Source organism: Populus trichocarpa, chromosome 2 (genome assembly GCF_000002775.5).
Source record: "Populus trichocarpa isolate Nisqually-1 chromosome 2, P.trichocarpa_v4.1, whole genome shotgun sequence".
NCBI classification, from domain to species: Eukaryota; Viridiplantae; Streptophyta; class Magnoliopsida; order Malpighiales; family Salicaceae; genus Populus; species Populus trichocarpa.
The window spans coordinates 25045645-25057604 of record NC_037286.2 but is presented as its reverse complement, the minus strand read 5'-3'; the positions used below and the strand labels follow the sequence as shown (position 1 = coordinate 25057604).

At 35.3% G+C, this 11960-nt stretch overlaps 2 protein-coding genes across 4 annotated transcripts; one reads left to right on the top strand and one right to left on the bottom strand.

Moving 5' to 3' along the window:
- Window positions 1–3: 3 nt before the first annotated feature.
- Window positions 4–11849, bottom strand: LOC18096580 (uncharacterized). Of its 2 annotated transcripts, none has more exons than XM_052450731.1 (4): window positions 11515–11849; window positions 10370–10472; window positions 10181–10253; window positions 4–258 (listed from the first exon to the last, which is right to left on the bottom strand). In XM_052450731.1, the coding sequence occupies exons 2-4, from the start codon at window positions 10452–10454 to the stop codon at window positions 246–248; spliced, it is 171 nt and encodes a 56-aa protein (XP_052306691.1). In that variant the 5' UTR covers window positions 10455–10472; window positions 11515–11849; the 3' UTR covers window positions 4–245. The 2 variants fall into 2 exon arrangements, with proteins under 2 accessions (XP_052306691.1, XP_006386935.1); XM_006386873.3 differs by lacking the exon at window positions 4–258 and adding an exon at window positions 8068–8313.
- On the top strand, window positions 3086–7618 carry LOC18096581 (COP9 signalosome complex subunit 4). Of its 2 annotated transcripts, XR_002980406.2 has the most exons (15): window positions 3086–3263; window positions 3344–3495; window positions 3686–3789; window positions 3902–3962; window positions 4422–4514; window positions 4610–4710; window positions 5300–5408; window positions 5494–5538; window positions 5694–5762; window positions 5849–5940; window positions 6050–6092; window positions 6516–6575; window positions 6950–7009; window positions 7131–7325; window positions 7450–7618. XR_002980406.2 is itself a non-coding variant. In XM_006386874.3 (14 exons), exons 1-14 carry the CDS (start codon window positions 3134–3136, stop codon window positions 7203–7205), a joined length of 1194 nt encoding a protein of 397 aa, XP_006386936.1. In that variant the 5' UTR covers window positions 3086–3133; the 3' UTR covers window positions 7206–7434. The 2 variants fall into 2 exon arrangements, 1 of the variants encoding a protein (XP_006386936.1); XM_006386874.3 differs by lacking the exon at window positions 7450–7618 and having other exon boundaries at window positions 7131–7434.
- Window positions 11850–11960: the final 111 nt, after the last annotated feature.

Here is an 11960-nt window from a genome sequence, read left to right as displayed (position 1 = left end):
ATGAAATGCAAAATTCCGTTAATTGCAATTGGTCGGAGAAGTGTCACAATCACTACAATAAGAAAGAATACATCTTGAATCCTTACAAAATTTAAGACCAAGGTTTATAATCATTACATGGATGGTGCAGAATAAAGTCCAGTAAGAGAACCAAAGATAGGAAATTCTACTATATCATTCATTTATTCCAAATTGGCATTTCCCTTGTGATAATTCACATGACTGCAACATTTGATGATTGGGATTCACCACAGATGCCTGAAATCAAGAGGAGGAATTAGACTGCAATTTTCTTTTTTCTGAGACAAAATAATCAATTCAGGGACAATAAGCAGCATTTCAGTATCATTTTGTCGTGCCTGCTTGGATATTTTGATTGAATAGTAACACTATATTCCCCAGTTCACATCGCCAGAATGTCTTCATTCCATGGCACAGTGGGATGCATAAGGATTGACCAAACGATGTAAGAATTCTTAAATAAAGTTAATGTAAGATATGCATGGATAGCCATGAGCCAGTGTAGTTCCACTCTAGACGAAGTAACTCAGGATAGCCATGGGAAATCTAAGATAAGACGATAGTCTTGGAAGGACGGTGGTGGGAATCAGTCAATTAAGGGTAGAGGCAATAGATCGAAGAAATTGATTTTGGAGACTGAACAGTATCCAAAAATGTGATGGATCAAACAAGAAACTAAGATTACTAGAAGAATTGATGAAACTGACAGCAGAGAAGAAAAAGAACAAGCTCTTGAAGGTCAGGAGAGAACGAGAAGATAAGCAGAGTGCAGAATGCATCAGGAAGGCAGTTTAATCTTCATGAATGCATCAGGAAGGCAGTTTAATCTTCATACCAGAAAGAGGGAAATTGGAAGCTATGGAACTTCTTGATCGTCAAGGATTAAGAAAAGGCCTCCAGTCGTATAACATTATCTTGCAACAAGGACTAACCAAAGGATCTCTAACGCTAAAAAGCAATGTATGCATGGAATATCAGAACACTCACTCAATCCATTTCTCTCTAATTTACAAACCTTTGCCATTCTTGTTGCTCTCCGTTGTGACTCAAGACCCTGAAATTTTTATTGCTCTACATTCTAACATGGGGGGCTACAATCTAGTGATTATCCCCCAATATGATATTAAATCAACTGGACTCGGATTTGGTCTAATCGAATCTTTAAAGAAAAATCTATTTAGATATGCAGGGATTGCTGGAGTTTTGAAACAGTAAAAACTGAAAGAATTCCAAGTTCAAAAAGTTCAATTTCTAGAGATTCAAATTCGAAGATGGTGAGAGTATTGATGCTACGTACCTCTTGCAAAAGTCAGTGACATATCGCGATCCATTGTAGAAGATGAACCACATCAACACGATCACCAGAATATCTGCCAAAGTTTAGGGACTCGCAAACTCGAATTCTATATTCAGAATTCAAAATGAATTAAGACAGAAAGATGAAATATAACGGATCTATCTGATCTAATAAAATAAAAGAGGATACTGAAAAGGCAACGCTCCCACCAATCCAACATGAAAAGACCAAAAGTGACATTATAGAGGTAGATCTTACGTTGAACCCAGTTCATAGCTCTGACCCTAAAAACAACAACAGATTTGTGGGAGCCGGCAATAAGATCTGTTGAGAAAGAAGAGAGGTTGTTAATTTTGAAAGAGCTGAGTTCGGATCTCCGAGAAAGAGATTTGTCTTGTGATTTTGGAAGCTTAGTCGGTTGTAAGTCCTAACGGTTTGCCTAGCCTATTACTACATGTTATTGTATGGTAAGCTTATCTTGAAATTCTAGCCGTTATGCTTTGTACGTGTGGACGTCTTGCCTAATTGTTGATGGTTTTCTCAATCCAATTGTTGTCTGATTTTTTAGGAGAAAAAGGATGGATAGAATTGTCATCTCCTGTCTTAATAATGTTATTTTCGGCTTTATCCCAAAAAAATAAAAACAAAAGTTGTGTCACAATTCAGTTATTATTTTCCTTATGTTTGTTAATGTAAGAAAACTCATAGAAATTCACTAAAAAAATTGAACACTTTTTTTTATCTTCTATATTTTTTTTATTCTAAAACAATAAACAAATATAACCTAGATTTTTTTATTATTTAAAGTGAAAATCACATTGTTATTTTTAAATATGTAATTTCTATATTAAATTTCTAAAAACAAGGTTATAATACATGCAAATTTCAGAGAATTAGTACATGATCAATCATTTTTCCTCTGTTCTTATATTATTATTTTTTAACCAATAATTTTATTACGCGATCCTCTGTTATTTAAAGAAAAAGAAAATTATTTAGTAGGTGGTTAGTGGTAACAGCTTGGGATCAAGGGATTTGCTCCTCTATATTCTCAGGTTCAAGTCATATGGTTATTAATATTAATATTCACTGGAGACTTACCTGGTCGTTAACTTTAGGACCCGTGGGAATTAGTTGAGGTACACGGCTCAGACACCACACATTAAAAAAAAAAAAAAAACTATAAGCCGCTGTCAGTTATACAATAATACAAATCCCAAGGAGGTATATGTAAACATACCAACCAAATTGATGAAAATGCCATGGAGCAGCCATCACTCATAACGTGACTCAACTTGTTGTAAGAACAACGCTATAAACAATCTCTATGTCCTGTAAAAACACCGAATTTTATTAATGAGAGTTTATTTGATAGTTATTTTTTAAAAATATTTGCTATTTAAAAATAATTAAAATAATATTTTTTATTTTAAAAAATTATTTTTAATATTAATATATTAAGTTATCTGAAAATATAAAAAAATTAATTTTAAATTAAAAAATTAAAATTTTAATCAAACGTGTTTAAAACACAATTTTAAATAACATCTTAGTCCTCCATTGTTCTGGTGGTTAAAAAATTATAAAAAAATAATTTTTTTTAAAATATATTTTTAATATTTTTAAATAGTTAGTTGTGTTAATATTAAAAAAAATTAAAAAATTATTTTAATACTATAAAAATTAATTGTTATTACAATACTAATTAAAAAATAATTATTTTTGGAATCACTGTTGAAACCGAGAAGGAGCGCTAAATATAAAAGAAATTGGGGCTTAGGTCTCAACCAGAAAAGAAAATTGACAGACAAAGACATGGAGGGTGCCTTCGCCGGTGCCTCGGCTATTACTGACCAGAGGCAAAAGATCGAACAGTACAAGCACATTCTCTCCTCCGTTTTTTCCTCCAACGACATCGTTCAATCCAAGAAATTCATCGATCACAGTAGGTTTTCCTTCAACTGTTTTTTTTTTATCCTTTTAATCTCTTATGGCCTTACCCTATTGTTGAAAAACGACATGTAGTGTTGTCGGACGACGTACCGTTGGTAGTGTCGAGGCAGCTATTGCAGACTTTTGCTCATGAGTTAGGGAGGTTGGAGCCGGAGACTGAAAAGGAGATTGCCATGTATACCCTTGCTCAGATTCAGCCTCGAGTTGTTTCTTTCGAAGAGCAGGTCTCTTTTTTACGTTTTTGGAAGTTAATTTTCTTTTAACTAGGCTGAATTTATGAGAATGTGCTTCCTTCATAGGCGTTTCGCTACTTGAAAGTCCGATGGGCTGACTGTATGATTTTTCTTGCTAACAAAAGTCACTTCCTTTATTATTGGTGATGCGAAATTTTTTATTTTATTTTATGAGTAACAGGTGCTAATAATTAGAGAGAAACTTGCTGAACTATTCGAGTCAGAACAGCAATGGTCAAAGGCAGCTCAGATGCTCAGTGGCATTGATCTAGACTCTGGAATGAGGTCTGAGTTATATTTTTAACTATAAGAGCATGCATTTCTACTGATTATTGAGATACCCCTATTTGACATTCTATATATATATATATATGTATATTTATAATTTGTCCTTCAGGATCATTGATGATACATTCAGATTATCTAAGTGTGTCCAAATTGCTCGCTTGTATCTCGAGGTATTGAATTTCTCATGCATGCATAGGATATGTGATGAACTCATCAATAGTCAACAACTTGGTAGTCACTGGACTTCTGTGGATATTGTTTGATTTTATATGCTTATTAGAAATTAAAGGCAGTTGTCAAGCCAGACTGTTGGCTATTTATATGAAAGTGAACACATTCACCCATCACCTTTGTTGGCTTGACTGCCGTAGTACTTGCCATTATTCTTGCTTCGGGTGCACCTGCTCTTATCAGCATGTGCACTTGATTTTCTTCTAAAATTTTAGAGTGAGAGGAGTGGTTTTTTTTTTTTTTTTTTTTTGACATCAGTCCACATCTGGATGAAACTGTGCCTCCAAGTTCCAAAATCTGAGTTTATTTTAATGCAAGTTGAGGGAATTTTCTCGCTTATAGGTCTCATAAAACAGTTTGTGATCGCTACTGTTATTTCCCGCTGTTTATATATGCAGGATGATGATGCAGTTAATGCAGAAGCTTTCATCAATAAAGCTTCATTTTTGGTTAGCAACAGCCAACATGAAGTGTTGAACTTGCAATACAAGGTTCAGATAATCAATTGGTTCCAAGGATGATTTAATACAAGGCTGAAAAGTTCATTGTTTTGTTAAGTTGTTTGCTTCTTTTTTCATGTTGTCAGGTGTGTTATGCAAGAATTTTGGATTTAAAGAGGAAGTTTTTGGAAGCAGCTCTGCGTTACTATAACATCTCTCAAATTGAGAAGAGACAAATAGGAGATGAGTATGTAAAACTAGGTTTATATTTATCATGATTGTTTGGTACATTTATTTTTTCGTTTTCATTCTCTGTGGAATCTTAGATTCTTATCCAATTGTGTTTTTCTAGTTTTGTTTTTTTAGTCATATAGATTGTTATCCAAGCATTGAATCTTTCCTGCTTCTGCACTACCTGTGATTGTCCTTATAGCATCACTGAATGCCACATCTGCTATGATTCTCTCCAAATTACCTTAAATAAATTTTGGATATGGAAACATAATTCAGAAGACTTTACTTGTAACTAATGCAGTACCTTGCATTTTATGCTTATGAATTATCCAACTCCATGTGAAAGTATATCGTTTAATATAGCCTTTCATATTTGAATATTTCAGCTTGTTTTTTATGGTTGTCTTTGTGCTCAGCTTTAAAATATAAAATTTATCATCTGCAACAAAAAATTGCTGCTGTTCTCAACTTTTAATATATAAAATTTATTTTCTGCAAAGAGATGGTGCACATCCACTCTCCTGTTCCTATTTAAAAATTGTTGGTGTGTTGATACACTGATATACGTAGTTATTTACATTATTCTGTTGTGTTCATCATAGAACTATTGATGAGGAAGCATTGGAGCAAGCTCTATCTGCTGCTGTGACATGTACAATCTTGGCTGCTGCTGGTCCTCAACGATCACGTGTTCTTGCTACTCTGTACAAGGTAAACAATCCTAGCATATGCGCATGAGAAATTGATTCACATTATACTGCTGGGAGATATACTGATATATTGAAGCATGGTCTAGGATGAACGATGCTCGAAGTTAAAAATTTATCCTATATTACAAAAGGTTCTCTCTCACCCTCCCTCTCTCTCTCTCTCACACACACACAAACACACACACTTTCACCATACTGCACCAATATATCTGTTTTCATTTTTATGTTTTTTCACCCTCAATGCCTCCCAAGTTTTATTAATGGAAACCTTGTATGAATTTACCAGGTGTATTTAGAGAGAATTTTGAGAAAACCTGAAATCGATGCATTTTCTGAGGAACTCAAAGCACATCAGGTTAAAACATCTTTTCCACACTGTTTATTGATGCTACCTTCACTTGATTATGATTTATGATTGGTACCCTTTTGCTTATTCAACAGAAAGCACTTCTGCCAGACAATTTCACTGTACTGGATCGTGCTATGATTGAGCACAATCTTTTGAGTGCAAGCAAACTGTACACAAATATTAGGTTGGAGATGCAATGGTCTTGGTCCTCTTGGATTACCTTTTCCTTTAGGTTCCCTGGCATAACATCTGTACTGTTTTTGTTTTTGTTTTCCACTGTATTTTTGCTGTAGCTTTGATGAGTTGGGCACGTTGCTGGGAATCCCTCCGCACAAGGTTGGTTTGTCATGATTTGCCAAGGTTCTCACTTAATTGATGTTCCACTGATCATATTGCATGCCATGTTTTCCTTAAATATTTCCTCCTTTGATGTTATGTTTTGAAATCTGATGGGAGTTCGGTCTTCCTATGAATTTTCATGGGTTTTCCATATGCTTGGATCCATCCATTGACTGGTGCGTCTCAGATGATAAGAGCATGCATACTAGAAATTTTGTGCCTATTTAATCTTGTTTTACTCGTTTCTTTATCTGCAATGCTTTATGATGCTTGCTTATTTGGGTCATGCTTTGAATATCAAGTCTCTGCTAGTGTTGGTTCTGTCCTTTCATTTTCCTCTTCTTCTTTTTTCCTCCTCAGAATATGCTTTAACAGTGCTTATCGTTTTTGGAGCTTGAACATATTTACTTTGCTTTGCAGGCAGAGAAGATAGCATCAAGAATGATTTACGAGGATAGAATGAGGGGAACGATTGATCAGGTATGAACTATGAAATTCTGATTGTGGATTTCTAAATTTCACACTTGATATTCAGACTACTTATCATTTTGAGGACCATGATGGACTTGGGATCATTTTTATCCTATTTTTTATTATACTATAGTTGAGCTTTTGTTGTGGCTTGCCTCATTCATTTCATCATTTTTTCCTGCTAGCAACCACCTGTTTTGCAACAAAACTAATATGTTCTACTGGGACTGTTGCTCCCATCACATCAAATTTAAACTGTCTGGGGGTTAATCTTATTTGCTTTTTTAGCCTCGGGCTCGCTCTCCATCTGTTTCCTAGGAAGTTTAGGAACCTTGTCGTCCTTCATTTTGCTCTGCTGCATCTAATATACCTTCTTATGCTAGGTCGAAGCTGTCATACATTTTGAGGATGACACAGAAGAGCTGCAACAATGGGATCAACAGGTGATTCTTTGCCATGATTACAAATTTCATGGAATTTAACCAGTGCTAGGTTGCTTTTCAATTTGCCTCATATACTACATATAAGCAGCTCTTAACCCTTGTCTTCTACATTATTTTGCAGATTGTTGGGTTGTGTCAAGCGCTGAATGATGTCCTCGATAGCATGGCAAAGAAGGGCTTGTCTGTTCCTGTCTGATTGGTTTTTTTGATAGCAAGTTAGAAGATGGAGATGGATGACTTCACGTATATATGCACAAAGGCAGAGAAATTAACTTTCCATGGGTTTCTCATTATTTTTGTGAAGTTAGAATATTTTGTAAGTTTTATTTGCTTGTTTATCTTGTCAAGAAATTTCAGTATTTACTCTTAGCAGCACAACGTACAGCAATTGAGTAATTTATTGTTAATTTATTCTTTTCCCATCATGTTTTTCTTGCCAGAGGTACGGTGGCTAGTTGGTTACCGGTCTCGATTCATTGATTACATGTGTTAGTGTGTGGCCTTTTTCTAGCAGCCTTCGTTATTACTGTATAAGATGTCTTGAAATGAATGGATTGCGTTTGCAGTACCTCACGCTCAACTGAATGTTGAAAAGTTATCTTTCTACCACTCGTGTTGGTTCCTTTTCTCTGTTCACTCTGCAACCACTTGCTGGTCGAGGCGTTAGAACTGATTTCCAAGCTCGCAGCAGCAGGCTGCAATGCTTTTTTAAAAGGTTCAAAGCTGCACGTATGCAGTTGGTAGTTTCTGTTTGTTTTTGTGGTACTTGCAGTTTGCATTTTATCTCAACTATATAGGTGAAAGTGTTTGGTTAATTAATAATTTTGCATAGATTGCACTTTAAACTTTCTTGAAAGCTTGGTTAAAAAAAATCTATAATTCATAATTGTTTTTCAATCTATTTTTGAATTTGCAGTGGTTAAAATCTTGAAAAATATTAAATTGATTTTTTTTAGTAATTTTAATGCACAGTATATTTCATGTATTTTCAAGTGTATTAAAGCATAAAATACTTTTAAAAAAATATATGCATCACAATACCAAACAGAAACGCCACATGAACACGAAATTCCATCAATTGCAATTGATCGGAAAAGTTTAACGATCACTATAGAGAAGAATACATTCTTGAATCCTTGCAAAAGTTTAAGACCGAGATTTGTAATCATTACAAAGATGGCGCATAATCAAGCCCAAGAAGAGCACTAAAGGTGAAATCTTCATGTCAGACTAGATCCAGGAGCATGCCACTATCGCTTTTCCCCTTGTGATCCGTTCACGTTACCGGGATTCACCCTAGGTGCCTGAAATCAAGGGGAGGAATCAGACTGCAATTTTCTACTTCTTAGAAAAAAGAATGAATTTAGGGACAAGAAGCAGCATTTTAGTATCATCTTACAGTGCCTGCTTGAATATTTTGAATGGACAGCAACATTATGTTCCCCAATTTTTTTAAGGAGATATCGTCGGCCCAAACAATCCTCTAGAATGTTTTCATTTCATGGCACAGTGGGACACGGAACGATTACCCAAACGACAGAATAAGATTATTTACAAATCAAAGTTGAAGATCGGAAGCAGATAACTATCTGGAAGTTCATCATTCCCACATGCCAACTCATTCAAATTTTGAAATAAAGAAGCAAGAAAAATATTTTGTTCACTCATGCGCACTGTTTGTAGCACTGCATACAAACAAAGCCATCGGATATCGAATATCGATTTACTGATCCAGGATTTTTGGAAACATTGCTGATCCAAATGAATTCTTAAATAAAGTTGATGTAAGATGTGCATGGATTGCCATGAGCAGTGCAGTTCCATTCTAGACAGGTAGCAAGTAATTCAGGATAGTATGGGGAAACCTAACAAATGTTGGGGATCAAAACAATAAACGAAGATTACAAGAAGAATTGATGAAACTGACAAAAGAAAAGCTCTTAAAGGTCAGGCGTATGAGAAGATAAGCAGAGTGCAGAATGCATAGGGAAAGCAGTTTAGTCTTCATTCCAGAGAGGGAAATTGGAAGCTATGGAACTTCTTGATTGTTAAGGATTAAGAAAAGGCCTCCAGTCACATAACATTACCTTGCAACATTACCTTGCAACAAGCACTAAGCAAAGAGATCTCTAACACTAAAAAGCAATGTATGCATGGAATATCAAAAAACTTCGGGCAATCAAAAACGGATGTACTGAAGAAAAAGCATCCTGTACTAGGAGCAAGGAATTGCTTGACAACCTGATATAATTGAAATTTCTACTACTATGAATAATCCTTGTAAAACACCAACAACACGTGTTGGCTGTTACAGGTTGCTATTTCAATTCTAAAATCCACAACACTGTAATAACACAAAAGCTTAGTTCAATATACAAGGCAATGATCTGTATGTGTATCAACTTACTCACTAGAGGGGGGGAAGGGGTGTGGAATGCAGTAAGAAGTAAAAAATTCAAAGACAACAGAATAATAGAAAAGATTTGTCTTTTGAGGATTTGGAGCCGAAGTCATTAAATTCCTGACAAAATGGATACTGGACCAGCGAGATTGTTTGAACTAAAGCCCTAACTTCCCAGGTGACAGCTAAATCTCAAGATACTGGCCTAGTACTGCTGTAAACATACATGGGCATAGCTTCTAATATCCCCAGATTTCAACAGAGCGAAAATAAGGGCTACAATGAAAGAAACTCAATGGGAGGTCCAGATGCAAAGTCTAGAACTTCCAGTTTCACTGGAAGCATAAATCTTGTTAAAGATCTGGATGGTTCTATGAGGGTATTCTAGTACCTTTTCCTTAGCCAAGTGGAAAGAATAATAATCCAATCTAACAAAGGAATGTATTAAATCCAGTCTATGAATTCTTCAAGCATGCCAAATATCCAGAGCTCAAAGGGCGTGTATACTATCTATTGCGACCAGTTAATCCAATCCCTTCTCTACGACACAACTAAACTATGGTGGCTACAAAAAAGTGATTGCCCCCAATATGATATTAAATCAACTGGACCCGGATTTGGTCTAATCGAATCTTTAAAGAAAAATCAAGTTAGATAAGTAGGGATTGATCGAGTTTTGAAAAAGTTATATCTGAAAGAATTCCAAGTTCAAAAAGTTGAATTTCTGGCGATTCAAATTCAAAGATGGTGAGAGTATTGATGCCACTTACCTCTTGCAAAAGTCAGTGACATATCGCGATCCATTGTAGAAAATGAACCACATCAACACGATCATCAGAATATCTGCCAAAGTTTAGGAACTCGCAAACTCGAATTCTATATTCAAAATTCAAAATGAATTAAAACAGAAAGATGAAATAAAACAGATCTATCTGATCAAATAAAATAAAAGAGGATACTGAAAAGGTAACGCTCCCACCAATCCAACATGAAAAGACCAAAAGTGACATTATAGAGGTAGATCTTCCGTTGAACCCAGTTCATAGCTCTTGAGCCTGAAAACTACAGGAGGTTTGTGGGAACCAGTTAGAGTCGAGCTGATTTTGTTAAAGTCATTTCAAATAACCAGTTAGAGTCAAGCTGATTTTGTTAGTCACTTCAAATAAAAGAGGATACTGAAAAGATCTGTTGAGAAAGATGAGAGGTTATTACGTTGTTAATATTTGAAAGAGCTGACTTCGGGTTTAATATCCTACCATTTCAAGTACAATTCCTAATTACGTCTAAAACAAAATGGATACTGATTCAATTCCATAAAAAAAAACAGCCAAAAACAAAATTAAATTAAAGACAAACGAAAACAAATTCAAGCAAGAAATTAAAATATTCAGAAACTGTAGAATCAGAAAATTAAGCGGGCCAATCTCTTTCCTTTTTTTTTTTTTGCTAAACAACTAGGAATGGCAATGGATCGGATTGGGGACGGGTTTTTCACCACCTAATTCTGACTCAGAATATTTGCATCCACCACCCGTCTCCGACTCCAGGTCAGCTAGTAGCTGGGCACCCGACCTGATCTGGTTTTCTTTAAATCAATTTCTCAAAGATAAAGTCCAAGCTTAAATTAAATTACATCTCCATCTATAGATCATAAGACCATCAAATATAGTTCGAACTTCAAATCCTTGTATAAAATCATTAAAATCCTCCATGAAACTTCCGCATTATATTGAAAATTAAAATCTTCCAAGCATCATAAAAATAAGATTTCTATAAACAAATCCAAAATCAAGAAACTGTTAATTAAAGGCAACTTGTGCTACATTAAAGCAAAATCAATTAGTATCAGCAAGACAAGTTACTGATTGCAAATTCTGTTGAGTATAGACACTAAACAGTAATCCAACAAAATCTCAAATTGTCTCGTAAAATACACATTCAGTATTAAAAGCCAATTTCACAAAAATTCACTGTTGTTTGCAGTTCTCGGCAAATTGGAAGATAATTTCCAAAGAACCTAATTCAAGCGCGCTAAAAAACTGATGTAAAATTTCCGTCATCCCATAACATTGAATATCAAAATGTTATTCCGCTAAATGAGTACCTGTTGGTGCTGGAGACGCTGGATGCTTCTGTTTTGGGTGAAGAGGTTATAGGAATGAGGACAGGGGAGTGAAGAGCGGTGGGTGGCCGGCGAATGCACTCAACCAGAGGGATCTGCTGTGGATTGTGACGAGTGAATTGTGAGCTTGAGGGAGGCAGGGATTGGCTGTTTAGGGCTAGAAATAGAATCTGGTCGTGTTTTTTCCCCACAAATCTTTATAAATAAACCCGGTTGGGAGATGGTTCGGATAAATTCTCTATCCGCCACTACATCTGTCCCGGTCAAATCGGATTTCTTAATTTATATAATTTTGCAAGTTTTATCTGCTTGTTTATCTTGTCAAGAAGTTTCTGCATTTCCTTTTAGCAGCACAACTTGCAGCAATTGAGTAATTTATTGTTAATTTATTATATTCCCATCATGCTTTTCTTGCCAGAGGTACACTG

Coding starts and splice junctions, on each gene's coding strand:
- LOC18096581 (XM_006386874.3), top strand. CDS start 3,134: ATGGAGGGTGCCTTCGCCGGTGCCTCGGCTATTACTGACCAGAGGCAA. Junction 4,515..4,609: donor TGTTGAACTTGCAATACAAG/GTTCAGATAATC, acceptor TCATGTTGTCAG/GTGTGTTATGCAAGAATTTT. Junction 5,539..5,693: donor TTTATCCTATATTACAAAAG/GTTCTCTCTCAC, acceptor TGAATTTACCAG/GTGTATTTAGAGAGAATTTT.
- LOC18096580 (XM_052450731.1), bottom strand. CDS start 10,454: ATGAACTGGGTTCAACGGAAGATCTACCTCTATAATGTCACTTTTGGT. Junction 10,254..10,369: donor GTGGGAGCGTTACCTTTTCA/GTATCCTCTTTT, acceptor AAACTTTGGCAG/ATATTCTGATGATCGTGTTG.